We start from the raw sequence: 27918 nt of genomic DNA on the forward strand, positions 1-27918 counted from the left end.
CCACAGTGAACCTATATTGTTTCATGAACTTCAATACAAAAGATTCCTTAGCAACGTCCAGCCAACACAGGTTCTGTTGGTGTGACACCGGGACTGTACACTGTAGTGGGGACTATGCTCCTTATATATTGGACCGGACGATCCTTACTAATAGCGCTACATCAGGTATGCACGTATCAGACTTGACTCTGCACATGTCAGAATTGAATGCTATGGATGTATGTGTGATTTTATCTTTGAGCCATTTGGACTCAATTAAAGAGACATATGTAAGTCGCAAGCCTTAGGTTCCTGTTCAAAGAGGTTTTCAATTAAGGAAAAAAAAAGATAAACATTTCTGTATTCAAACTGCTAATTCGGCACAGGCCATTAATTGTATATGCTGTATAGAAAATGTGGTCACGTTCTCACAGAAAAGTTTGAAATTCAAACACAAACACAGTTTTAAAAGTATTAGGCAGACTTGCAAGAATATCATTCAGAAAGCGCAACCTCTTATCTGCTCATTTGAAGATATCAAAGTTATGAATGGTGAAATTAAAAGGCTTTTTTTATTCTTGCCAGACAAATATTAACATAGACATTCAGTATTTAATTGCATTTTTTTGGGGGTGTGATTACAACAGGGCTCTCAAACTCAATTGAACGTGGGGGCCGCTCAATCTAGGATCTGGATCTGTTCCTAAAGGGACAGTGTTTGATATTTGTCCCCTAGATGTCGCTGTAATATGCAGTAGAGCCGAAAATGAGTACAAGGAAGACTACAAACTCCAAAACCTGAAAGTGAGAAAAAAAGCATGCTTTTTCATCCATTTTTTTCCCAGCCGTTAATGAAGAATGACCAAAAGAAGGGAAAAATATTTTTTAAGGAATAAAAAATAAGGAAAAATAAATAAGAGACCGCTGGAGTACAAGATTGTTAGGTCCCAAAAAAAAAATATATGTGCTCTATGATGGGCAGATGATTAGTTCACCGCGCAGCAAAAGTGAACCACGTTGCAGTGTGTACAATTTGGGGTTCACTGACATTTTAGGGATCCAGAACACTGGTCTCCAATTCCTCTCTCAAAAGCAACATCTTGTTTATACGCTGCCTACATTTACTGGGCAGCTTCACATGTTGGATTCAACACTTGATGTGTAATTGATTGTTAACATCATCCAAGAAATAAATGTATGATCCGAAAAAAATCCACAATAAATGTTTTGGTTGAAAAGGTGACTATTGTGTTTATTTCAAGTTCTGAGACAATAACTTGTCATTATAAGGCCATTCTTCTGTCAATAGATATATCATAGATCATTCCAGGATCTTTACATGTCCCTTTAGTGAAAATGTCAATACAGATGAGATATATTTTAAAAGGGTTTCACAATGCCCCTGAAAAAGAAAACAAGAAATGTTCCACTGACATGTCAGGTTTATATTTTTTCATCAATTAATCCCATTCATATGAATGGATCGATAGACTCTTCCCTTCACACTAAGCTTCTCGGAGAAATTCATTTTATTCTCATAATTCTCTATGATATAAATTGGGTGGTAGAGTTACACGATACGTTTAAATTATTTCTTGAGTATTGAGAAAAATACTTCAAAAGTAATAAATGTTGAAAATGGCAAGTGGATGTTAATTTAGCTAATTATAACTCTTGTTCTAAGTTTAGTATAAATTAAGTGTTTACTTTTCGCTAAATGAATGATCTCCTATATTAAAGAATTTTTTTTTTTCGCTGGATGAGAAAAATAATTGTAAAATAATGAAAATAATCCTTTAAATGAGCAAAATTACAAAATTCTTACCATAAACTAATTTAAAGACATTTTTTGTATTTTTTTATATAGTTTAAAGGATCATTTTTTAATGACTATTTTTCTAGAATAGTAATTTAAAATATGAAAAAAAGGAAAGTAAATTGGCAGTGGGGCAGTGTCTAAATGTAAACATTTTCCTCAATTAAATGTTTTTTTTATTTCTATCATCACTACCTTTTCAAAACAGTATGAATTCAGTTTTGTAATATTGAGTCTAGTACCATACTTTTTGTCATAATACTATAGCCTCTCTAACGAGATATTCTTGTCATGTCTTGCACGGTTGTCATGGCGGCCAGCTGGCCCCGCCCCTTGACACCGGCTGAGACGCATTGGACTGATTGCTTTTGGAGTACTTAAACGCTCCTTTTGGGACTGCCTGTTGCCAGACCATTGCTTTACCTTGTTGAAGACCTGTTCATGCCTGTTTGATCTGAGTATGCCTAGTTTGTAATTTTGATTGCCTTCAAACCTGTTTTGTTTTGTCTTTGGTCCGTTTGTGTGTTGGACAACTTTTCTTTCCTAATTAAAGTGAAAGATCATCTACGCATATGAGTTCCGACTTCCTGCTTCTTGGTCCGCCCCGTGACCATTCTAGTTATGGGAAATTTGAGATAGCGATGTATTGCAAGCTAAACTTTTGCCTGATATACGAGAGAAAATCCAAGTTCCTAAAATTTTCAGACGCTACCACTAGAGGGCTGGGAGCTCCAGACCGCTTACTGCCAGCATTAGCCTGTCTCAGTTCGCAGGGGCGTTTTATGCCGTACCTACCTGATCCTTTTGTGTTGCATTTTTTAATTGCGTTTCTTGCGTAGCATTAATCTTGTTTGCTCCCTCACTCCTCCACCACTACTACGAATATACTTCAGTTAGCAAGCACAGTCTTCCTCAATGATAAATGCTCATAATAAACTCATTTTATTTAGTTAATATTTCATTTATCGTATGACTGTAATTTTGTGTTCAATTACTATTACTAATGTGCTTTAGATCAAAGAATAGGTCTTTTAGCAATTTAGGGGCGAGGAACAGATTTAATTGGTTTCCAGTTATTTCTTATGGGGAAAAATTGTTCAATATATAAGAAGTTGTGGATATGATCTCGATCTGGGAACGAATTAATCTGGTATGTAGAAGGGCCACTGTAGTGTGAACTCAGTTTAGTAATTTGACCCCCTGAGATGATTTTCTATTCCTTTTTTATTTAGCCCTAAAGATGTCACAGATTATATAGTTATACCTCAAAGTTTATGGGACAATTCAAAGAAGTGCATTTGATATTTCTGGTGACTGCTATGGCTCAAGAGCATGGTGGGACGGCGACTTCAATGGAGGTCCACCATGTACGCGCTTATATCCCACAATCGCTTGGCTACAGCATCATCCATAGCGGCTGGGGCAGGATTCTTGGGGGCACAGTCACTGTTGGAAACAAAAAATATCCTACATTGACATCTGCTTGATATTTTACTTTAATATGCGATACCCGGCTTAGTACAACTTTTCAAAAGCGGTGAGCCATGAGGTCCTGCACGGTCTTCTATACTGGCCTAAAAATATCTCAATCATGTGATGTTAATTATATTTTGTCTATCAATAGTTATCAGGCAGGCATGTCCAAAGTCTGGCAAATTACGGCCCGTGATCATATTTTTACTGGCCTGCCGCCACTTTCCAAAAATTACCAATATGTGGTACACCAGTAATGTTGACCGCAGTATAAAATTAGTACCAAAAAAAAAAAAAGAATCACCATTTCACCAAATGATGAGAGTAGCCATGTGGCCACCTTGCCCTTGGTTTTCCGTGAGAATTTTAGCCCACAAAATTTCCCATACGGCGGTTGTAAAAAAACCTATTTTCAGCTTACCAAATCTGGCCTGCCTTTATGAAAGGTTTGGACACCTTTGTCTTAAGGCAATAATATTTAAGACTCTTTAAGAGTTTTTTTAATGCCTTTGAAAATCAAATTTAAGACCCAGTTGATAAAAAGAAAACAGTTAAAACAAACCAAATTTAAAAAACAGTTAATTATTAAAAAAAGAATTTCTAAATGTCGCTTTCTTTTTTTTTTACAAGTAGAAATCGTATTAATGTGTTTACATTTTTAAGACTTTCGAAAATTGGATTTAAGACATTTTAATCTCATGTATTTAGAATCAAATAATTCCAAATTGTCTGTCAGCTTTCCTTCATGGCTTCTTTCTGGTTGCTCTGCTTCCATATGTGTGCTTGTATATTTAAGCATTTACAGAATCACATTTCAGCCATTAGTTGTTGCTAGGCTTAGAAATCTAACCACAGGTTGGTTGAATCCCTTAACCACTCGGGTTGTATGAGTAACATTTTGCACCCAACCCTCTCCAGGCCAACATATGTTTCCACATGTTTTTTCGAAAAATCGTGACGGCCGTATCCTGTAATAAAAGTCTTTAAAAAAGATCTTGGTTTAGCCAATCCGATTCTCAGTAGATGTCAGAACTATTGAATTTAATTCAAGTCATATTTGTTGCATTGACATTTTTTATCATTTTCATTAAAAAAAATTGTGAGCTATTTAAGTTTTTATGTACCTTTATACAAGTTGCTGCTAAGTCCAATTTTTTCCTTGTTTTTTTTATTATCCACCTGTCATTGTTCATTGTCTCTGTTTATACGATCTTGTTAATCTTAGGTTTTGTTCAAAAAGAGAGGCTTGACATGTCACACAGCACAAGGCCTTTCGTAAAATCCCCGGCACCCCACTACATTTGAATCATCTTTAGTAGATAGTCATCACTTGCCTGTAGTAAAGGCCACTGACATTCGCCAGGCTTTCATCCACCGCACAGTAGATGGAGGTCTGAGCTCCTTCTTTTGGAGTTTTAATCATCATCAAGAACGGGATGAGTAAAGGATTCTTCCACAGCGCCGCTGGGACCAGGTGGCGGCCCAGCTCGGTACGGACTACGCCGGGGTGAAGGGAGTACGTGTTCACACGTGTGCCTGATGGTAAGATTTCAGCGTTGTTATAGAATAATGAACAAGTAGTGAATACTGATTTTTGCCCACCTTTGAGCCTTTTGGCCAGTTCCCTGGAGAACAGCACATTGGCCAACTTGCTTTGGCGGTAGCTCACTTCAGGTTTGTAGTCTTTATCAAAATTGATGTCGTCAAAGTGGATCCGGCCTAAAAGAAGACATTTTTATAAGGAAGTGGTTCTCAAATAGTGAGGGGGGGTTGATATGAGGCTCCATCACTCCATCAAGGGGCGACGCAGACACATTTGACTTCAGGAAACCCTTTTTTTTTAATATAAAGTGCAATCGCACGTCCAGCACACTAGGATGCAGCAGCGTTCTCATTGGCAGAGTGTTTTGTTTACATAAAGCCTCCACACAGTACACTTAGAGAATAAGCAATTAGTATCAAGTGTAGATACAAAGTGTAGCAGACCCTCAAATGACCCCATGAAAAAAATATTTCACATGGATGCGAAGACAGGTAAAGAGAGACGGGGTAAAGAGCTTAACAAAAGTCTTTATAACGTGTGGAGTGCCATGTCTAATTTTGTTGCAATCAATGTTACAGATTCAGAATATTTATTACCATTGTCATTGTTAAAAAGACCAATGATGATTTGTTTTGAACATCCTTTCATCCAATAATTAAAAGACAGCACAAAATCCACGGAATAAAAATCTCAAAAAACTTTAAATAACCAAACGTAAATATTCAAAGTGTAAACATGTTTCCATAAAAACTTAACAGCAGCACAAGTCTATGTTAAATAAAGTGCAATCATGACCAATGGTTTAATGCAAGTCATCAATGGCAATATAGACACTTGTAATTTTCATTATAGCTTTTTTTTCATTAATTTATTTGGGACAGCCAATATAGGTTGGGGAAGTTGTATACTTTGACCAAGTCTAGTTTATCTACTAGGTGAGGTTTGCATTGCTGACCACATTTTTATTGCACAGCATAAACATAGGTTTGACATACACTGGAGATCATATTTAGACTTGACTTTTAAAAATGTACTTATGTTATACTTGAATTTTAAAGTAACACCATCGTCAGTGTTCCACGGTTTAATGACATTTTATTGTGTCTATATTATGGTATTACAACAATTTTTTTCACAAAATGAATAAAGGCATTTTTCCCCAAAAAAACATTTTTCAGAAAATGCACTGATCAATATTAGAGAACACGGTGATTAAAATTAGAGAAAAACAATGACTTTGGTATGGTAAAACAATTCTGAAGGTTACAAGAATCAGCAATGAGTAAGAAGTGTACAGGCCTCTGCTGTGAATGACCTCAGCACATCTGCGGCCACCAAATAGCACTATTCTCTATCACTGCTCTGGTGGGATTTTGGTCCATTCTTCCTTCAGCCTCCTCCACAGTTCTGTGATTTTAGTGGCTTTCTGGACCATAACTTTGTCACCAAGGACATTTCCAGAGGTTTTCTATCGTGTTGACATCAGGACTCAGGGCAGGCCAAGCCATTAAATCAATGTGTTACATTTTTTTACCCGTATTTCTATATGACATGGAGCATTGGCCTGCATGAAAACTGCAGGAAAATGGGCGATAAGCACAAGTAAGGAAACATGGGCTGTCAAAGAAAGTTCTTATATACTGTACATTTGCATTCACTTAGCCATGTAGCTATACAACAGGCCAGACTCCTTCTGCAGAAAACAAACCCTAAACCATGACACTTCCTCCTTCCACCTGTCACTGACTTTTTTGCACATGTTGGGTTTAGTCTTTCTCCAATGTGTCGCAGAAAATAATTCTTCCCATCACACCCAAATTAATCAAATCTGCTTTCATCACTGAAGTCCACTCTGGAACAGTTCTCCTCTGTCCACACAACATGCTCCTCAGCAAAACTCAGTCTAGATCTTTAATTATTTTTTTTCTGACGAGAGGTTTGGTCACTGCAGTGTGGGCCTTCAGTCCAAATGCACTTAAACGGTGAGAGACTGTATGCCGAGACAGATCCTTACCATGTTCAGCACTGAAATGGCGAGAAATTCCAGCTGCAGCGTGGAATCGATTACCCATTGACATTCTCCGCAGTAACCTGTCCTTGCTTGCATTTGTCTTCCATAGACGACCAGAATTTTTGGGCACCTTAAATGAAGTTGTAGTTTTGTAAAGATTCAATATTCTTGAAATCACAGATTCGGAACAATTAACTTGTCTTGCTATGGCTGATGGGGTCATCCTTTTCGTTTTTATCTGGACAACCTGCTGCCGGAGGATTTTGGTCACTTTAGAATGGCCCATGATCTTGCAAAGTCAGTAAAACTTTCAGTAAGAATGACAGTTAAATAGAGGTTGACAGATAATCAAAAATATTAGCACCATGTGCTAGATTAGCACCATTAAGTGGGAGGCGCCTGAAAGTGTTATCTAATTTTGATCAGTGTATTTTTGGCAAAATACGTTTTTTTTTTGTTGAAATGCCTTATCTATTTTGTGAAAACGTGTTATGGTAGCATGGTATAAAGAACAACAAAATGTCCCTAACTGTTGAGCCGTGAAGATGGCATTTTCTCAGAATTATTCAATGCAAATTGTTGTAAATCGTCCTCTAATTTTGATCTCCAGTGTACAAATAAATGCATTGGAAAAAATATTTCGAATGAATTTCCCCTTTGGAAAGAAATTAAAGTATTAAACAATTCAAAGGCTGGATTGCAAAGTAAATAAAACTGTACCTTTTTCATGCGCCATGCTGGACACAGTAACAACTCGACTAGGTGCCGACTTTTTCAGCAGCTCGATGAGAAGGTTGGTCAGCAGAAAGTGTCCTAAGTGGTTAACACCAAACTGCATTTCATAATCATCATCAGTCTTCCACTTGGGGCACATCATGATCCCTGAGAAATAAATAGGAAGTACACAATTTCAAGCCTCTAGGTGGCAGTAACAAGTATACGTATTATTCAACCAAGTCAAGTCATGTTTATTTGTATAGCCCTTGATCACAAGAAGTCTCAGAGAACTGCACAGACTACAGACTATTGTTATACCATTCCCTGATCTAAAACCTACATGAGGGCAAGGAAGCGTGAAGAAAGTGAAGAAACCTTGCAAAACAGTAACTCATATAACATTTTAAGATGAAAAGGACCCAATATAAGAAACCAGATCATCAAAGTCCATCCAATCAACAATAAATTATACCTATTAACCTCCACGGCTCCATGCCCTTACAAACTGTCGTATTTTTCCTTACAAAATACAAAATAAAAAATAATCTTACACCATATTTCTTTTCAAACGTGTTTATTTATGTAGTTTAACATGTTATATTGTACATGTGTTTCGTTATATCATATACATTGTTAATTAACATTTTGTTGTGAGATACTGATTTGCTCGACATGAATGAGGTTTATTATAAAAAAGTTCAAAAATTGAGTACCTTGGACGTTCATTGTAGAAGGAAAAAATACATGCAAATATAATCAAGTAGAATAATAAATTTTCTTATTCAAATTATTAATTCATTTTCTGCATTAAATAATATTGTTGGTAATATACTGATTGAAGGGCTAACCACAAACCTGTCTTTTTTCATTTTCTCATTTTCTACTTCCTTTTTTTCTTAACTTCTTTATACAACATCATAATTCGTAATATAATGCATCAAAGCAGATGAGCCGTTTGAGAGCCGGCTCTCTTTAATGAGTTGAGCCGAAAAAGCCGGTTCTCTAAAATAAGACGGACTTCCTTTCACTACATCAAACCGCTCACTTCGTTTGCAACGAAAAAACGATACCGAGATAGAGGCTACCGCGGCAAACTCGTTTGACTTGATTGATTTGCCGTTTCGTGATAGTCGGTGTATACCGGATGGTACCCATAATTGACAAATTTGTGTTTTTCCACACAGATTTTCTTGTAAGTCGTACACGTCTTAAAATGCATAATAAACGTACTTTGTACGTCACAAACGTACAGGTTGACAGGTATGCATATATATATATATATATATATATATATATATATATATATATATATATCATCGTTGCTTCCATTCATCAATCCATTATCTGCACCGCTTGGCCTCAGTAGGGTCGCGGGGATGCTGGAGCCCATCCCAGCAATCATCGGGCAGTGGGCAGGGGACACCCTGGACTGGTTGCCATATGCTTGCTTGGGGTTGTCCATCGATTCGATGATGACCATCTTCTTTTAATTGTGAGTCTGCTGATGCTTGAAGAGTCCGATCCTGGATCCACAGATGCGGTTACAGACAGAGCATGTGAAGGGGGTGATGGGGGGAGCAGGGGTGGCCTGGCAAGCATGTCTCTTTGCACGCTTTGCTGCACGGTGTTGCATGCGCTGTTCCTCCATGTAATCCACTCCCTGTGAGCAGTGGGAGCGCCAGAGGTCTCGGCAGGAAGCAAGTTCCTACAGTGAGGAGGGGTTTATCCGACATCTCTTCAGGATGTTCTTCATTTGGTCTTTGAACCGCTTCTTCTGCCCACCAGCACTGCGTTGGCCTAGATGTAACTGACCATAGAGGATACGGCGTGGCAGTCTGTGGCTGGGCATTCGAACAACATGCCCCAGCCACCTAAGTTGGCGTTGGGCCATAATGGATTCCATGCTGCAGCTGCCTGCCCTCTCCAACACCTCTGTGTGCGGCACTCTATCCCTCCATGTGATGCCAAGGATCTTCTGAAGACATCTTACATGGAAGGTCTCGAAGCTCTTCAGATGGCGGCTGTAGATAGTCCATGCCTCACATCCATACAGTAATGTAGTGATGCATACAGCTCTGTAGACCAGCATTTTGGTGTGGAGTCTAAGGTTGTTGTTTTGAAAGACCCTTCTCCTTAGTCGACCGAAAGATGCTGATGCTTGCTTGAGACGGCTCTGGATCTTATCATCCAATGAGCAGGTGTCAGACACTATGCTCCCCAGATATTTGAAGGTGGGCACCATGAGCAGGTGTTGCCCTGCTGCAGTGAGGATTATTGGATTTGGTAAGAGGTCAGCACTGGACTGACAGAGTACCTCTGTCTTCTGGGTGTTGATCGTCAGTCCCATTCTGGTGTATGCAGTTACAGCTGCCGAGAGAATGTTTTGCAGAGCCTCCGGTGTATGGGCAACTAGGGCACAGTCATCAGCATACTGTAGCTCAATGATGGTCTCTGAAGTCAGTTTGGTAGTTGCCTGTAGCCTCCTGATGTTAAACAGGTTACCATTAACCCTGAAGTTGATGGTAACTCCAGCCTGCTTCTCCATCCTTCTACGTAGCAGTGTTGTAACACAGACGAGGAAGATGTTGAAGAGAACTGGAGCCAGCACACAGCCTTGCCTCACTCCAGTTTCGACGCCAAAGGGCTCTGAGCTGTGTCTTCCAACTACCACTCTGGCTGTCATCCCTGAATGGAACTGTGCAAGAATGGTGAGAAACTTGGGTGGACACCCAAATCTCTTCAGGACTTGCCACAGTAGGTCCCTGTTCACTGTGTCAAATGCCTTTGAGAGATCGACAAAGGCGATGAACAAGTCCTTGTGCTGCTCCCATTTCTCTTGGAGCTGACGTGTCACAAAGATCATGTCGACTGTTCCCCTGTCCTTTCGAAAACCACACTGTGACTCTGGGATGACGCGTGGAGATGAGTCTGCGGAGCATGACCTTGGCAAGGACCTTTCCAGCAGTGGCCAACAAAGAGATACCCCTACTGTTGGAGCAGATGGATTTATCTCCTTTATTCTTGAAGATGGTCACAATGTTCGCATCTTTCCACAGTTGCGGGACACACTCTCGTCTCCACACCTCTGAAATGTATTGAAACAGTGTCCGTGTACAGAGGTAGCCTCCTACCTTGAGAAGTTCAGCTGGGATGTTGTCAGGTCCAGGGGATTTATTGTTTTTCAGGGTTTTGACTGCATGCAGGATTTCATTGAAAGTTGGCGGGAGGTCGAGGTCTGGCAATGTAGGATGTTCAGGGAAATCTGAAAGGACAGTTGGGTCCACTGGGGTGGGCTGGTTGAGCAGGGTGTTGAAATGCTCAGCCCACCGCTCCACTATCATAGCCTGATCCTTGATTAGAGATGTTCCATCAGCAGATCTAACAGGTGCCAGGGAGCAGTTTCTGGGGCCATAGATGGTTTTTACTGCATCATAGAAACTGTGCATATCGCTTCTATCAGCGTGAGACTGGATTTCATTGGCTTTTGGGATCCACCACTCATCTTGCAGTTTTCTGAGAGTTCTCTGGGCCTCGGAACGAAGGGCTTGCCATAGCTTTTTATGGAATTGAGATTGTGGGTTGTTCAGGGTGGCTCTGTGCGCCTTGTGCATTCTGTCCAGGAGGGTTGAGATCTCTCCGGCATTCTGGTCAAACCAGTCCTGGTGTTTTTTAGTTTTAAAACCAACGGGTCCACTTCTCATCCATCCCAGCCTCTGACATGACCAGCTGCTCAATGTTTGCCAGCCTCTCAGCTAGAGAGCAACGGAAGTTGTCAAGGGTGTCGCTACTGGAGAGTTTGGCACAGTTGAGTGTCTTCCTCTTTGAACCACCCTGACGTGCTAGGGGCCGGACATGCATTCTGACCTTTGTCAGAATCATGCGGTGGTCGGTCCAACAGTCTGCCCCACGCATAGCTCTTGTAATGAGCACGTCCTTCAGGTAAGCCCTCCTCACGATCGCGTAGTCGATCAGGTGCCAGTGTTTGGACCTGGGATGCATCCAGGATGCCTTATATTTATTCTTTTGTTGGAAGATGGTGTTTGTGATGGTAAGGTTATGTTCCGCACACAGACTAAGAAGTCTCATGCCATTGGAATTAACTTTTCCAATGCCATGGGCACCAATCACACCATTCCAGTTTTGCAAGTTCTTTCCGACTCTTGCATTGAAATCACCAAGCAGCATGATTTTGTCATTCCTCGGGATGTGACTGAGGATGTCATCGAGTGCCTGGTAGAAGCGATCCTTCTCTTCATCATTCGATGGCAGTGTTGGTGCATAGGCACTAACTAATGTAACATGTCTACATTTTGCAAGTGGGATGCGAAGAGTCATTAGTCTTTCACTGACACCCACTGGTGACTCTGTGAGCTTCAGCAGTAGGGTGTTCTTAATTGCAAAACCAACTCCGTGAAGATGGTGTCCGCCCATGGGGAATCCCTTCCAAAAGAATGTATAACCCTCCCCCTCTTCATTGAGTGAGCCTTCCTCAAGGAGTCTGGTCTCGCTGAGCGCTGCCACATCCACATTATATCGCTTCAGCTCATTGGCAATGAGTGCTGTTCTGCGCTGTGGTCTGTCCAAACTGGTGTCCAGGAGTGTCCTTATGTTCCATGCTGCAATTCTAAATGCTATTGTTTTTCGACCGCATAGTGGAATATCCCGTGCACAGGCGCGGTTTCCTGTCCGGGTACTGTGCTGAGTGGGCAATCTTTAGGCCACCTTTTCTAGGCCTTTCCCCAATTGGGGTGAGCAGTGCGGCCACTAAATAGTGCTGCTCGGACGCACAGGGGTCTGCCGGAAACAGCTGCCACTCAATCCCAGCTGCTAACGACCCTTGCCCTGTGCCGCTGACGTGCAGAGTTCCAGCTAAGAGCTTCCAGCTCATTCAAACCTGCTCCCGTCACTGGATACTCCATCGCCGCCAGACTTTTGTGGTCGGAGACTCAGGTAAAAGAGGATACCTGCGCAATGATGGTTTTTAAAGTGGCGTAAGGGGTGCGCTTTCCCCAACGCCACTATCTTGATTGTAAAGAAGATGGTTCCAGTGGCAAGGGAGACCCCAGACGACCGGCATCTTCCTACAACTGCAGGCGGCTGCCGGAATCCAGGTCTGTGGGAAACCGCCTCAAAGCGTGCCGCCGCCAGCTTTTGGGATCACTCTTAGTCTGGACTCTACCCTTCGACCTGTTCGGCTTGGGTAACCCTGCCAGGAGTACGAGACTCCCGCCGACATAGCTCTAGGGGTCATGGAGACGCACAAAGTGCCCCACCACGATAAGGTGGGGCACTTTTAAACCTTGTGGCCGGGCAAAAATGATGAAAAATGGTATATATATATATATACACACACATATATAGAGCATATATAGAGCGCTCTATATTTATTAGAGGCATATTTACAGAAATAAGCGCAACATATCTACATGAAAGCTCTAGTAATTAGAGGGAGAGGCTTCATTAAGTGCTAATAACTCATCTGGTCTCAACCAAGTATCACAAAGACCAACCAGGTTAAGATTGTCATCATCAAGTAAAGCTTTCGAAGCAAGCAAGCAAACAATCTAATATTCAGAAGACCAGGTTTCAAGCTACAAGTCCGACCAGTTGGTAAAATGAAGGGACAAACCTGCATTGTTAATGAGGATATCCAGGCGGTCCTCGAAAGATAAAATGTCGTTGGCCAAGTTTCGGACCGACTGCAGGGAGGCCAGATCCAACTCCTTCACCACCACGTTGAAATTGCCGCTCTGCTGGCGGATGTCGTCAGCTGCTACGTTGGCTTTCCTCAAGTCCCTGCAGGCCATGATGACTCTGGCCCCTGAGATACGCGCACAAACACAGAAAAAATTAAGAAAAAATCAGAAATCCTACCTCGCAAAAATATTGCCCCCGAGAACTTTTTGCCACATTGCTATATTTCAGGCTTCAGATTTAACAACTTGTGAGACACAATCGTGAAAAGAAAGGAAATGTATTCAACATTTCATATTGTGCGAACAATAATTCATCACATCCACTACACAGCATCATCTCCAAAGGGAAGAGCAGCTTCAGCGACAGACTGTTGTCACAGTCTTGTTCCACAGACAGACTGAGGATATAATTTCTTCCTCATGCCATGAGGCTCTTTAAATCCACCCGGGGCAGTAAAAGCCCACATTAAACCACACCCCCACATTGCATATTACCCTATTTTTATTACAGTGTGTAATTCAAATAATCTATATCAACACATTATATTGGGTATTTATGTATTCTATTTCTTTTACTTTATTATTATTTTATTTTCAACACAAATACTGCTGGAAGTGGATCAATACAATAGATACAAAATTGTCTGTGTTGCAAAAATATTGAGTTAATACTTTGTACAACCTCCTCTTGCTGCGATCACAGCCACACGACTTTCTGGGTATGTCTCTTGAAATTTTTCACATCTAGCCCATTCTTCCTTACAAAACAGTTTAAACCCCTTAAAGTTTGATGGTGATCGTTTGTGCACAAGATTTTTGCTTGGCTGGCGTTTTGGGTGTTTAATGTTTGTTCTGTGGGTTTTAATCATAATGTGTCCCAACAGTAAATATAGATTGTTTAAGGAACTTCCATGAAAAGGATTCCCTAGAGCAGGGCTAGGTAACCTATGGCTCGGGAGCCATATATGGCTCTTTTCATGAGTACATATGGCTCTGAAATAAAATGTAACTATTGCAAGTCTCTCTGTGGCGTTCCAAAGTCAAGTGATTTCATCCCGGTTTTGGTCCATATAAAGCCGAAGCAACTTAATGCAGAAGTTCGATAAGAAATCATTTAAACCGATAAATAAAAACGCTGGCAAACGACTTTGATTGGGTGAGCAGTACAGGTGGGCGGATCCCTGCACACGGTGCAAGGCACTTCCGTCTCTCTCTCTCGCTCAGTGTAGTCCACACCGAAAGTGAATATGACGTTTTGCTTGATGTTTGCAGTAATTTGTGACATTTTTACAAAAGAACTTGCATGCACATTGTTTGACAAATTTCATGGAAAGAAATTGCCTCAACACTATTGGCTGAAGGTGGAAGACAAATTGTAAATGGAATATTTATATTGATTTGGGACACAGGATTTAGCATTATTATCATTTCATACATTTGATTAAATCATCAAATGACACACAGTGAAATAAAATGTGCTGAAGAATTAGCTTTTGTCTAGAGAGCGTGTTTGGCAGTTTTTTCAATTTTGTCTGAAAATATATGGTGTGGCTCTCTCAATTTCTTTTTAAAACATCTCATCTCATTAGCTGCGCCGCTTATCCTCAGTAGGGACGCGGGGGTGCGGGAGCCCATCCCAGCAATCATCGGGCAGTGGGCAGGGGACATCCTGAACTGGTTACCAGCCAATCACAGGGCACACAGGGACAGACAAGTCGCTCCGCTCGCTCATTCACACCTATGGACAATTTGGACCGGCCAATCCACCTGAAATGCATGTCTTTGGAATGTGGGAGGAAACCGGAGTGCCCGTAGGAAACCCACGCAAGCACGGGGAGAACATACAAACTCTGCACAGGATGTCCGGTAGCTGGATTTGAACCCACACAGGAGGTTCCCAAGACCTTAGAACTGTGCCGCGCAACATTTTTTGCTTTTATGGCTCTTTGGGTCAAAACGTTTCCTGACTCCTGCCCTAGAGACTAGCAGTGCGCTGTGTCTTTGCACATAGTACAAAACTCAATTCCAATGAAGTTGGGAAAGTGTGTTAATTGCAAATAAAAATTGATCCAAGTAAATTGCAAATTCTTTTCAACCCATATTTAAATGAATGCACAGCAAAGACAACATATTTATTGTCTTCACTCATAAACTTTATTGTTTTGGGAGAAAATCATCAACTCTGTAATTTGATGACAGCAACACGTGCCAAAATAGTTGGGACAGGTGTCAATAACTACTCAGAAAGTGGATGAATGGAAATCAACCAACTATTTGCAGGTGAACAGATGAATTAGCAACAGGTGAGAGTTGTTACTGGGTATAAAAAAGGGAGACCCGAACAAGCTAAGTCATTCACATGCAAGGATGGGGCGAGGTTCACCTCTTTGTGAACAACTGCGTGAGCAAATTGTTGAACAGTTTAAAAACAACATTCCTCAAAGTACAATTGCAAGGAATTTAGGAATATCATCATCTACAGTCCATAATATTGTGAAAAGGTTCAGGGAATCTGGAGAAATCACTGTGCGTAAACGGCATGGCTGTAAACCATTATTGAATGCCCGTGACCTCCGAGCCCTCAAGCGGTACTGCATTAAGAACCGACATCAATGTGTAAAGGACATCACCACATGGGCTCAGGAACACTTTGGAAAACCACTGTCAGTCAATACAGTTCGACGCTATATCCGTAAGTGTGGGTTAAAACTTTATGTTGCAAAGCGTAAGCCATTCATCAACAACATCCAGAAACGCCGCAGGGTTCTCTGGGCCCGAGCCCATCTAAAATGGACTGATACAAAGTGGAAAAGTGTTCTGTGGTCTGATGAGTCAGTTTTCCAAATTGTGTTTGGAAATTGTGGACGTCGTGTCCTCCGGTCCAAAGAAGAACAGAACCACCCAGACTGTTATGCACGCAAAGTGCAAAAGCCAGCATCTGTGATGGTATGGGGGTGCATGAGTGGCCAAGGAATGGGTAACCTGCACATCTGTGAAGGCACCATTAATGCAGAAAAGTACATTCAGGTTTTGGAACAAAGTATGTTGCCATCCAAAAAGAATCTTTACCATGGGCGCCCTTGCTTCTTCCAGCAGGATAATGCCAAGCCACACACTGCACGTCTCACGACAGCGTGGCTTCGTAGTAAGAGGGTGCGGGTGCTTGACTGGCCTGCCTGCAGTCCTGACCTGTCTCCCATTGAAAATGTGTGGCGCATTATAAAGCGCAGAATAAGACAAAGGAGACCCCGGACTGTTGAACAGCTGAAGCTGTACATAAAGCAAGAATGGGAAAGGATTCCACTATCAACGATTCAACAACTAGTCTCCTCACTTCCTAAACGTTTATTGAGTGTTATTAAAAGGAAAGGTGATGTAACACAATGGTGAAGAAGCCCCTTTCCCAACTACTTTGGCACTTGTTGCAATTATAAAATTCTAAGTTTATCATTATTTGCTTATGGAAATAAAGTTTATGAGTTTGAACATGGATAATCTTGTCTTTGTGGTGTATTCATTTAAATATGGGTTAGAAAAGGTTTGCAAGTCATTCTATTCTAATTTTACTGACATTTTAAACTTTTTCCCAACTTCAATGGAATTGACTTTTGTAAAAGACTGCGATATTTTTGCAACACCTACTTTTCATTTTTTGCTTTGTAAATTTAAAATAATATGTTGAAAACAGGCAGCACGGCGGGGCAGTGGTTAGCGCATGTGCGGCACAGTTCAAGTCATGGGAACCTCCTGCGTGGGTTCAAATCCAGCTCCAGACTTCCTGTGCGGAGTTTGTATGTTCTCCCCGTGCTTGCGTGGGTTTCCTCCGGGCACTCCGGTTTCCTCCCACATTCCAAAAACATGCATTTCAGGTGAATTGGCCGGTCCAAATTGTCCCTAGGTGTGAATGAGCGAGTGAGTTGTCTGTCCCCGTGTGCCCTGCGATTGGCTGGCAACCAGTTCAGGGTGTCCCCTGCTCACTGCCCGATGATTGCTGAGATGGGCTCCAGCACCCCCGCGACCCTACTGAGGATAAGCGGTGCAGCTAATGAGATGAGATGAGATGTTGAAAACATTTGTGTCGCCTTCACAATTGTGACCCTCATGTTGTTGATTCTTGGAAATTAGTTGTAGTGTTTTAGATTTGAGTTTGAAGCCTGAAATGTGTCAATATGACCAAAAAATTATTGGGGTGGGGGCGGGATAATTCAGCTGGGCACTGTGTGTCAAACAGGCGACCCGCGGGCCAGATCAGGCACGTAAGGGATTAAATCCGGCCCGCGAGACAACACTAAGAGAAGCGCAAGAGAAAAACAAGCTGCAGGTTAAAATATGTCAACTTGATTTTGCCAAAGCCAGGTGCCTCTCACAAAGACACTGTACTTGTATTTATTTCTCTCTCTCTCTTTCTCTCTCTCTTTCTATCTTTTCCAACCCTTTTCTCCCACTCTGTCTCTGTCTCTTTCACTCTCTGTGTCTCTTGTTTTCTCTCCCTTTGTTGCTTTGTCTCTTTCTCCCTGTGTCTTTTAACCTCTTATGCTCTAACTTCCTTTTTTCATTTTCTCTCTTTTCTCTTTCTCTCTTCATACCCTTTGTGCTTTCTTTTCTCTTTTCTCTCCTTCTGTCTTTTTATTTCTCTTTGGATTTCTTTCTTTCTCTCCCTTTCTTTTCTCCCTCTCACGACTTTTTATCTTTTGTTTCTCACGCTCTCTCCCCCTCCTCTTTATCTTTCTTTGTCCCGCCATCTCTCCTTTTCCCTCCCCTTTATCTCTTATTTCTTCATCTCTTTTTTTTCTCTTTAATCTACTAGTCTGGCCCCGGACAGAATGTTTGTTCTATCGTATGGCCCCCGAGTTAAAATGAGTTTGACACCCCTGGTGTAACAGATAGTGTTAACTCACCCCTTTGCGCCAGATCCAGAGCGGTCTCCTTGCCAATGCCTGTGTTGGCACCCGTGATCAGCACTGTTTTGCCATCGAGTCTGACCTTGCTACGGCACACTTCTCCTGCCATCCATCTCCGAAAGGCCAGCAAGCTTGCCCCTGAAACATGCAGATTAAGAGCACAGCAATGTTTGTGAGTGCTTGATAATGCAGTGGAACGAACAGCCTTCGGGGAGTTTGCGGTCGACAGTGTCAAGTTTTTGAGGTGACTTCAAGTAGGGTGTCACACTTATTTCAGTTCAGGGGCAACATTGGAAAAAAAGTCTCACAGGGGCCGGACAAGTGGATTAAAGAGAAAAAAAAGAGGGTGAAAGAGAGAACAAAGAGAGAGAGGAAAAAGGAAGGAAAGGGAAAAAGATAGAAAAAGAGAGAAGGAAAAAGAGAGAGGAAGGAGAAAGAAATTACAAAAAAAAGATTAAGGAAGAGAGAGAAGAGGGAGAAACAAAAGGCAAAATAGGCAGAGAAAGAGAGAGACAAAGAAAGACAGAGAAAAGAGAGAAAATAGAAAGAGATAAAGAAAGAGAGGGACAGAGAGAGAGAAAGAGAGAGAGAGGGAAAGAGAAAAAAGACACAAAGAGAGTGAGAAATAAAGTTAAAATAAATGGAGGGACACATTGAGAAAGAGAGAATGTAAGAAATAGAAAAAGGCAGAAAGAAAGAAAGAAAGAAAGGGCCAACAAAACAAATAAAAATACAAAGAGAGGATAAAAGAAAAAAATGAAACAAAGAGAGAAATAGAGATAGAGAAAGAGAATAATATAGAAATAGAGAAATAAAGAAGAAAGGAATACATGTTTGACACGCGTGACTTAAAGAATGTGTATTATTTTACTTCTAGATGCCGCTGTATTGTGTGATGCAACTAGAAACGAGGGCTAAAAAGAATACAAACTACGGAGACTCAAAGTAACCATTTGAATATTCAATACTTGCCCAACCTTGAACAACTTCTCCAGCACACAAGTATAAGGTTTTTGGTACCCGTAGAAGCAAATTAGGTCAGCTCACTTTAAATCTCTCTCTGTCTCTGTCTCTCTCGGTCTCTGCCACTCTTCTCTCTAACTCTGCCTTATTCTCATTGTCTAACACTTTCTCATATTTCTTCTCTCTTTGTCCTTCTATTTGTCTTTCTCTGTGTTTCCATCTTTCTTCATTTCTCCCCTTCAGTCCCTTTCTCTCTTTCTTTTCCTAATCTTCATTTCTTTTTTTTCTTTCTTTTTCGTCTCTTTTTCTCTTCTCTTTCTCTCTATGTATTTTGTTTTCATTCTTTTTCTATTCTGTTTCTCATCTTTGTGTTTCTCTCTTTTTTCTCACTTCCTTCTTTTCATTCTCTCTTTCTTTCTATCTCTCTATTTCCTCTTCTCTTTTCTTTGTTTCACTGTTTCCCTTGCTCTCTCCCTTCACTTTTTTGTCTTTCTCGAGTTTTTTTTCTACTATGTGGCCACGAGCTAAAAAAAGGTTGACACCCCTGCCGTAGAAAGTGCTGAATGATACATAATATCCCTGTGAAGGGACACTGTGAATCATTTGAACACTAGATGTCACCGTATTGTGTCCTGCAGCCCAAAACGAGTGCTGAAAAGCACAAGTATACAAACTACAAATAAACCAAATATCTGCATTTTTCTTCTCTTTTTTGCCAAGGCTTTTGAGAGATTTTGGGATTTGGGCTATCCGTAGCAGCAAGATGTCCAAAGTTTATGTCAGCAGCAAGATGTCCAAAGTTTATGTCAGCTCCCTCTAGGTGAGGCTCATGTTAATTCAAATAAATGTAAATTTCTTGACATACGAATATTTTCAGAAAATGCACCTTTATCAGTAACGTATTTTTGGTTTTCTTTTAAAGAGACCTTTTTTCAGCAACCCTATTGGTAACCAAACTTCACTCATTAAAATAATTTTAATCGTAAGCAAATATACATGAACTATCATATAAGGGTTTTTTTAATACATGTAGCTCGAGAAATCAATATTTTTTACATAACATGAGGCTCACCTAGATGGAGCTGACAAGATTGCCTGCTATCTTGCTGCTACGGGCATCCTCGAAAACCTTAAACCTTGTGGCCGGGCAAAAATGATGAACAGAAAAATTGTGCGGTTTGGTCACTCTGAGTCTCTGTAGTTTGTATATTTCCAGTTGTTTTTTTTTTAGCACTCATTATATGTTGTACTAAACAATACAGTGAGATCTGGTTGTCAAAGATAACATTGTCCTTTTAAATTACGGGTCTTCAACGTTGTGCCGGTGAGCACCAGGGTGCCGGCTGAGGACAACTGAGTTGCCCGCGGACCTGTTCTGAAATAAGCTAACCAGTGTTGGGTTTCAAAATTTTCAGGGAAGAGCTTGTAAATGTTGCCATGTTTCTTAGGTTAGGTGTTGAGCTATGGTTAGGATTTGGGCTTTAAATACGAGTTTTAAATGTATTTTAGAGTTCAAAAAATAGGATTGTGGATAGGGTTAGAAACTAAGATTTAGGCTTATTATTATTAAACTGTATTTAGGGCTCTGAAATGGGGTGGGGGCTAGGGTTACAGCTGTAGTAGGTGTAAGTGTAAGGAAGTGTTTTTCAACCTTTTGAGAGCCAGGGTACTTTTTTTACATTGGTAACATTTTGCGACACACCACTAACGAAAAATGTTATAAAATGACACTGAACAGTATATTTAATTACAATATAATTTACAATATCCCCAGTTTTTACAGCACAGACACTTGACAATGGCATAATATATTTGCAGAAAATGATTCATAAATGTTTTATAAAATTTGAAATTTTAAAAAGTGACACTGGATAATTTTTCACGGCACACCTGACGATCTCTCACGGCACACTAATGTGCCGCGGCACAGTGGTTGAAAATCACTGGTGTAAGGTATAAGGAATTAGGGTTTGAGCTCCATATTATGCTCCTACACTGAATGTAGTGTTCCAGTATAGAATAGAATAGAATAGAATATACTTTTATTATCATTGTTACAAAATGGTTTGAACATATTGTGACCACAAAATTGGACGTGGCACTCCAGTGTCACATTTTACTGTGAGGATAAACAAAAAAAAAGATAAAAAGATAATTTACACAATATTTACACAAGAAAGTGTAGGCATGTACAGGCAGAAGGTATTTACATTGGGTGTTTACATACAGTTTTGGGATCGTATTAGTGCAATAGGCGGTAGTGCAAAATAGGCAACATTGTGCAAAGTAAGCATAGGCATGAATACAATTTTACATCTGTATGAGGTAGTGTGTTTGCAAGAGTTTCAGTTTTTGTGCAGTGTGTGTTAAGGGTGGTGATGACTCTGGGGAATAAACTATCTCTGAGTCTGTTTTTGTTTTGTGTGACCTGTAACGTCTGCCGGAGGGCAGCAAGTCAAAGAGGTGTTGGCCGGGGTGAAAAGAGTCCTCGATGATGTTTTCTGCTCTGCTGAGGTAGCGAGAGCAGGCAATCTCCTCCAGGCTGGGCAGAGAGCAACCAACGATTTTCTGGGCTGTGTTGATGACCCTCTGAAGTGTTTTCCTGTCTGCTGCCGTGCACCCAGCATGCCACACCATCATGCAGTATGCCAGAATGCTATCCAGTGTGGCTCTGTAGAAGGACACCAGCAGCTGCTGTTTCAGATGATTTTTCCTGAGCACTCTCAGGAAATGGAGTCACTGCTGGGCCTTCCCTACCACCGCTCTGGTGTTTGCAGACCAGGAGAGGTCAAAGGAGATGTGCACACCCAGGAATTTGAAAGAATGGAGACTCTCTACACAGTCTCTGTTTATAATGAGTGGTGCTGGGTTCCTGCCTTTCCTCCTGAAGTCCAGTATGAGTTATTTTGTTTTTGTGGTGTTCAGTATGAGGTTGTTTTTCGAACACCACGTTGTCAGTGACTCCACCTCATCCCTGTACGCCGCCTTGTCCCCTTCAGAAATGAGACTGACCATGGTAGTATAGTCGGCGAACTTAACAATTGTGTTTGTGAGGTGGGTCAGTGAGCAGTCAGAGGATTAGAGCTAGAATTATGGTTTGAAACAGGATTAAGGCTAGTGTTACATCAAGTAAGATGTAAGCCTTTGGTTAAAGGCGAGGGTTTGGGCCACAAGTTAGGGTTTTAAACAGTTTTTAATGTTCCAAAATAAGGTTGGGGCTAGGGTTAGGCTTTCAAACTACGGCTTAGTCATCTGATTTTTTTTTTGTGTGTTTGACCGAGTCTATGTAACCTTCCTTGATATAATTAACCTGGTAATGACATAAAGTAGTAACAACATAGTTATAACAAGATAAGTTGTCATATTTTAGAAATGAATATCAAACTGGGTACCTTTTGCTCAAATAACAAAAACATTTCTGTGCTTAAAAAAAATTGGAGACCACTGCTTTAAATGAATATTGCTTTTAAATTGATCATAACAGTAATAATAATAATAGATTAAGCATTTTTTTTCACCACCTAGTGGCTGAAAAAAACAATACTCCCCCCTTGGGGGGTTTATGTTCCACAATAAAAATGAACATTTCGGTTAGTCAAAGAGGATTTTTGTTAAAGGAAATCAAAACAAAGATATGACAATGATGTCATGATAAGGGGTTATATTTGTTACTCATCTTTGACTGCTTCTTCAACTTCTAAGTGAACACATAGGTCAAAAGCTAATCGGCGTTTTAATAATACACAATTTCATCTCATAAATATTTACACCTTATTATACTATATTTTCACACCAACAGCTTTACAATACAATGATATAACACACGTGCTCCAAGGGAGTAGGCTGGAGCAGAGGCTTTTAAGTGCCTACCACAGGGGGTCTCCAAACTTTTTCAAGCATCAGGCTACTTTTTGTAACTAATAAGCAAGCGCAAAGGGCGCCCAGTTTGATATGAATTGCTCAAATAGCAACTTAGAGATAGCTTGCTAAATAACTAAAAATGTAGCTTGATACTTAGCTAAAAACATTAACAGGTAACAAATTAAAAGGGAGCTAGATAGACAGCTAAAATAATAAAAAGCCGTCTAAATAGCTGAATAGAAAGCTAAAGACAAATCTGGATCCATAGCTAGGAAGGAGGCCAGAATTTAATTTGATAACCAGTAAAAAAATATAAAATGTTATCTAGATAGCATGCAAAAAAAATGTAAAAAGCTAGCTACATATCTTAAAAGGTAGTTAGATAGTTCTCCATTCGGGCCCCAGTCGTGTGGAATGACCTTCCCCCTGAGATTCGATCTGCAACCTCAGTGGAACTGTTTAAATCTAGGCTTAAAACACATTTCTATTCGATAGCTTATGAATCACCTATATTCCACGTGGACAATATCTGTGTATTACTTGTTATTGCATCATCTGTTTCAGCCTGGTCATCCTGGAAGCGGGATTACCTCATGTGCGGTCCCTTCTCAAGATTTCTTCATATTACTCATGTTGAGGTTTTTCCTTGCCCTCATGTAGGTTTTAGATCAGGGGATGGCGTAATAATAGTCTGTGGTTTTCAATTATCTGTGGTCTGTGTAGCCCTTTGAGAGTCTTTGTAATAAAGGGCTATACAAATAAACTTGACTTGACTTTACAACAAAGCTAAAAAGGTAGCCTAATAGCTATCTGAAAAAAACTCCTCCGCTTTATAAAACCCATAAATTGGAATTTAGTTTGTTGTATTATGTATACAATAATCCAATAAAAAATGAATACCTGAATTTGTTTAATACACAAATAGATTCTCATTCTACTCTCATAATTAAGTGCTTAAAAATAATGATCAATATTGTCCATGAAGCCCATAAACTGAATGTATTTATTTGAATTTGCAAAATAAGTTTATCGGGTTATTACAATGTTGTTACTATGTTATTATGAGGTATTGCTAGTGACTCATAAAGCATCTAATACTTAAAGGGACTGTGTGTAAAATTGAGTGCCTCCTAGTGTACAAAAAACCTTCATCGAGTTAAAAAAAACATGAATTATCATACCAATGTTAATATTTATTTTTTTAAAAATGATAGGTCGAGAAATTTGTCCTTTTACACCGTGCAATCCCCACTTAAATCTGCGTTTTGTTTGTCCGGCATTTTTCCGCCATGGTCTACAGTGTATTATTGGCCCTCGCTCATACCAGACAACACAGGGCCATCTAGTGGTCAAATATTACACATTGGACCTTTAAAGTTATACAGAAGTTGAAACTTTTTATGTCTTTCTTGGCTTGAGGTCACGATCACAGCCTCAGTCAGCTCATTCATGATGTGTGTGCAAGTATGTGCATTTCTTAGACGCACTAAAACAAACTCTTCTTTATCTATACGGGGGGATTGGGTTGACATTTGGACTCTACTAGAAGTAGACCTTTTCCTCCTTTCACCATTTTCATACAACAGAGACAAATAGTAAATTAAAAAACAAACTGCAGGGACGTGCATGACATCACTATCCAGCACTTCCCCAAGCCCCCGAGACTCAAACCCAATCTGCTCTGCCCCGAACGGTTGTGATAAAAGTAAGATAAAAGCAGATAGGTCCAATGGAAAATAAAGCTTACAGTTATTTTTTCAACTCAGTTAGGTATCGTTAAAACACACTTAACCCTCTTATTACGAAGGGGGCACAGGTGCCCCTGTTCTACAGGCGCTATTTAAATTATGGTAACCGATATCTTAAAAAAAAAAATCAATCTAGTTCTCCAAAACACAAGGCGGCATCAACTTCCCTCAATCATCTCACAGTAATCCATGTGTGGTATTGGAATAATCACAGACAAGTAATGACGCAGAGGGCATTGTGTCAATTATTTTTTGCTATCAGTAACCAATAAAAACATTTTGAATCGTTTGAAAATTACTTCATTAGTTTTGATTATCAAGGTGGCAATGAATTGGGGTACTGATGGGTCATGTGTTGTGGGTCTTTTGTCTTCAGGAATGACTTCACCTTTTACCACACAGGAACATAAAACGCCTGGTAATAGTGTAAGATAGTTGACAAATATGGACAACTGAGAAAGCAAGAATCCATACCTGTCAACCTCCACAGCTCATGCCCTTACAAACTGTTGTATTTTCCCTTACAAAATACAAAATAAACTTACACTAATTTTTTAAAACGTGTTTATTTATGTAGTTTAACATGTTATATTGTACATGTGTTTCGTTATATCATATATAATGTTGATTAACATTTTGTTGTGAGATCCTGAGTTGCTCAACATGAATGAGGTTTATTGTAAAATAAAGTTCAAAAATTAAGTAGCTTGGACGTTCAATGTAGAAGGAAAAAAGATAGATAGATAGATAGATAGATAGATAGATAGATAGATAGATAGATAGATAGATAGATAGATAGATAGATAGATACTTTATTCATCCCCGTAGGGAAATTCACACTTCCAGCAGTCTACCCCGTTGTTTATTAACAGATTAACATGATGCCCGAGGGTGCTTGTAGCGGAGTGGATGACGTCACGCCAGTCCAAAAGTTCGACATTCCTGCGGCAGATGGAAATCTTTTCTTTGTGAGAATCCAGGGATACACCACCTCGTGTTAGCAAGTCCGCCTCCTCTCCGATTCCCCCCGGCTTTCATGTCTCTGTTTAGCGACGTTGAAGCCGGATTTCTCCAGGTGGCTCCGGGTGGCTACACGTTAGCGTCCGGAATGCTAAACGTGAGCCACGTTTCCGCAAAACACAGCAACTGCGCTCCCTGTGCGCTTCGATGTTTTCAAAAAGCACTCGATGATCATATTTGGTCGTGAGTTCGCATTTACCATGATTACGGATGGTACCGAAGACTTATAACGCCGCTAGCCGCTTCGCTAGCTTCGGCTTTTCTTCCACCATGGGCCCCTTCATCACGCCGGCACGAGAATTCCTCAGGGCAAGGAGTTGAAATACACGCATTTCTTGTGCGTTGAAACCCATGTCCATAGGATAGAAGTAATCCATAGTGTAGTTGTCAAAACGGGAAGAAAAAACACCGAAGATAGGAGCAGACAATAAAACAACAGGGCAGCTGCTGGAAAAGAAATAATACATTTTCTTGTTCAAATTATGAATTAATTTTCTGCAATAAATTATTGTTGGTAATATAGAGATTAAAGGGATAAACCACAAACCTGTCTTTTTTAATTTTCTCATTTTATACTTCCTCTTTTTCTTAACTTCTTTATACAACATAATTCGTAATATAATGCATCAAAGCAGGTGAGCCGTTTGAGAGCCGTCTCTCTTTAATGAGTTGAGCCGAGAAAAAAAAACGGTTCTCTAAAAAGAGACGGACTTCCTTTTACTACATCAAACCGCTCGCTTCGTTTGCAACGAAAATAACGATACCAAGATAGAGGCTTCCGCGGCGAACTTGTTAGACTTGATTGATTTGCCGTTTCGTGATAGTCGGTGTATACCTGATGGTACCCATAATTGACAAATTTGCGTTTTACCGTACAGATTTTCTCGTACGTCGTACACATCTTAAAATGCATAACAAACGTACTTTGTACGGCAAAAACGTACAGGTTGACAGGTATGAGACTTTGTATATATTTACAACAGTATATATTTACAACAGTTTATATATATACCCAATTTCTGTTGTCTCACTGTGTTCATGTTCAGTTCCAGTCCATTTCATTATAATCCTTAAAAATACAAGTCTGTTTTTTGTAATGTTTTTCATTTTAAATTGTTTTTACATTGATTTAACACATATGTATGGTGTATATTGCCATATATTGAAAGTTTGGGGTTGTTCTTGGAAAAAAAGGGCCAAATCTTATTGCTTATAACATAATTTCTGACTATTTCTTGGTCAAAATAACAAGAAAAATCCAAGCGGCCTGTAATGTACTTTTAACTTTTTGAGGACACTTCAAACGACATTTAATAAACTGATATATTAATTTACCTAAGAATTTGCTCACGCTTGTAGATAGAAAATAGGATATTCCTATGATGTGCTGGGAATGATCACTTTTAACATTTTAATTTCAGAGACATTAGTTAAAGCGAACCCGTGTAAATATCGAAGTAAAATAACATTCACGTTAGCAGACATTCTGGTCTTTTTACCCCTTCCCCGAGATTAACAGTTGCCATGGAAACGTAACAATCAACAATAATGGATAAATACAAAATGGATTTTACCTGCAACAACTACGACGGTGATGCCAACGGCGTGCCTCTTGACGAACTGCTTCGCTGCGTCGACGTAGAATTGCATTTTGATTTGAGGGTTTTAAGGCAAGAAGGCAAACAATTCAAGTTGTAACTCATTTAAGGTCGAAGAGACGCTCTTTGGCGAGAGTCCTGACAAACGCTCATCAGATGACAGGCAGGGACAAAGAAACGAGCGAGCGAACTGTAGACGATACAAACTTGACGTGACACTTTCGTAAAACAGTGTCACAAAACAGAAGTGACGTACTTAAAACAACATTTATTAAAGGGGTCTTATCAAATTCACAAATATGTTCATAGAACACTAAATACGTAAGTGCGCTGTAGCAGCTCGCTAAATCGTGTACCTACGTGGCGACCACGTTGGTCTGGTCAACTCCCCCATTTAAGCATCCATCCATTTTCTGTGCCGCTTACCCTCATTTTCTGTGCCGCTTACCCCGTGCCGCTTACCCTTGATTGCTGTTGAGATTGTCAAGATTGTTTTCTGTTATTAGAGTCAATAAATTTGTTCAAAACAAACCCTCAGTAGAGAGACTATTTTCAGGTGAATTGGCCGGTGTTATGCCGAGAAATGCATCCC

The 27918-nt window shown here is 40.2% G+C and overlaps 1 protein-coding gene across 2 annotated transcripts; it reads right to left on the bottom strand.

The window, feature by feature from the left end:
* Positions 1-1204: 1204 nt before the first annotated feature.
* On the bottom strand, positions 1205-27534 carry LOC148368014 (retinol dehydrogenase 13). Of its 2 annotated transcripts, none has more exons than XM_088334711.1 (7): positions 27303-27534; positions 18134-18274; positions 13169-13360; positions 7543-7704; positions 4871-4987; positions 4603-4804; positions 1205-3241 (listed from the first exon to the last, which is right to left on the bottom strand). In XM_088334711.1, the coding sequence occupies exons 1-7, from the start codon at positions 27376-27378 to the stop codon at positions 3145-3147; spliced, it is 987 nt and encodes a 328-aa protein (XP_088190837.1). In that variant the 5' UTR covers positions 27379-27534; the 3' UTR covers positions 1205-3144. The 2 variants fall into 2 exon arrangements, with proteins under 2 accessions (XP_088190837.1, XP_088190838.1); XM_088334712.1 differs by lacking the exon at positions 27303-27534 and adding an exon at positions 27064-27254.
* Between the last annotated feature and the right edge of the window lie 384 nt (positions 27535-27918).

The sequence above is a fragment of the Urocampus carinirostris genome, chromosome 4 (assembly GCF_059441175.1).
Source record: "Urocampus carinirostris isolate Australia breed hairy pipefish chromosome 4, RoL_Ucar_1.0, whole genome shotgun sequence".
NCBI lineage: Eukaryota > Metazoa > Chordata > Actinopteri > Syngnathiformes > Syngnathidae > Urocampus > Urocampus carinirostris.

What these genes read in the sequence shown, in the direction of transcription:
- LOC148368014 (XM_088334711.1), bottom strand. Translation starts at nt 27,378, where the DNA reads ATGCAATTCTACGTCGACGCAGCGAAGCAGTTCGTCAAGAGGCACGCC. An exon ending in TATCCTCATTAACAATGCAG is followed by an intron (nt 7,705 to 13,168) that starts GTTTGTCCCTTC and finishes TTTATTTCTCAG; the next exon opens with GGATCATGATGTGCCCCAAG. An exon ending in CAGCATGGCGCATGAAAAAG is followed by an intron (nt 4,988 to 7,542) that starts GTACAGTTTTAT and finishes GTCTTCTTTTAG; the next exon opens with GCCGGATCCACTTTGACGAC.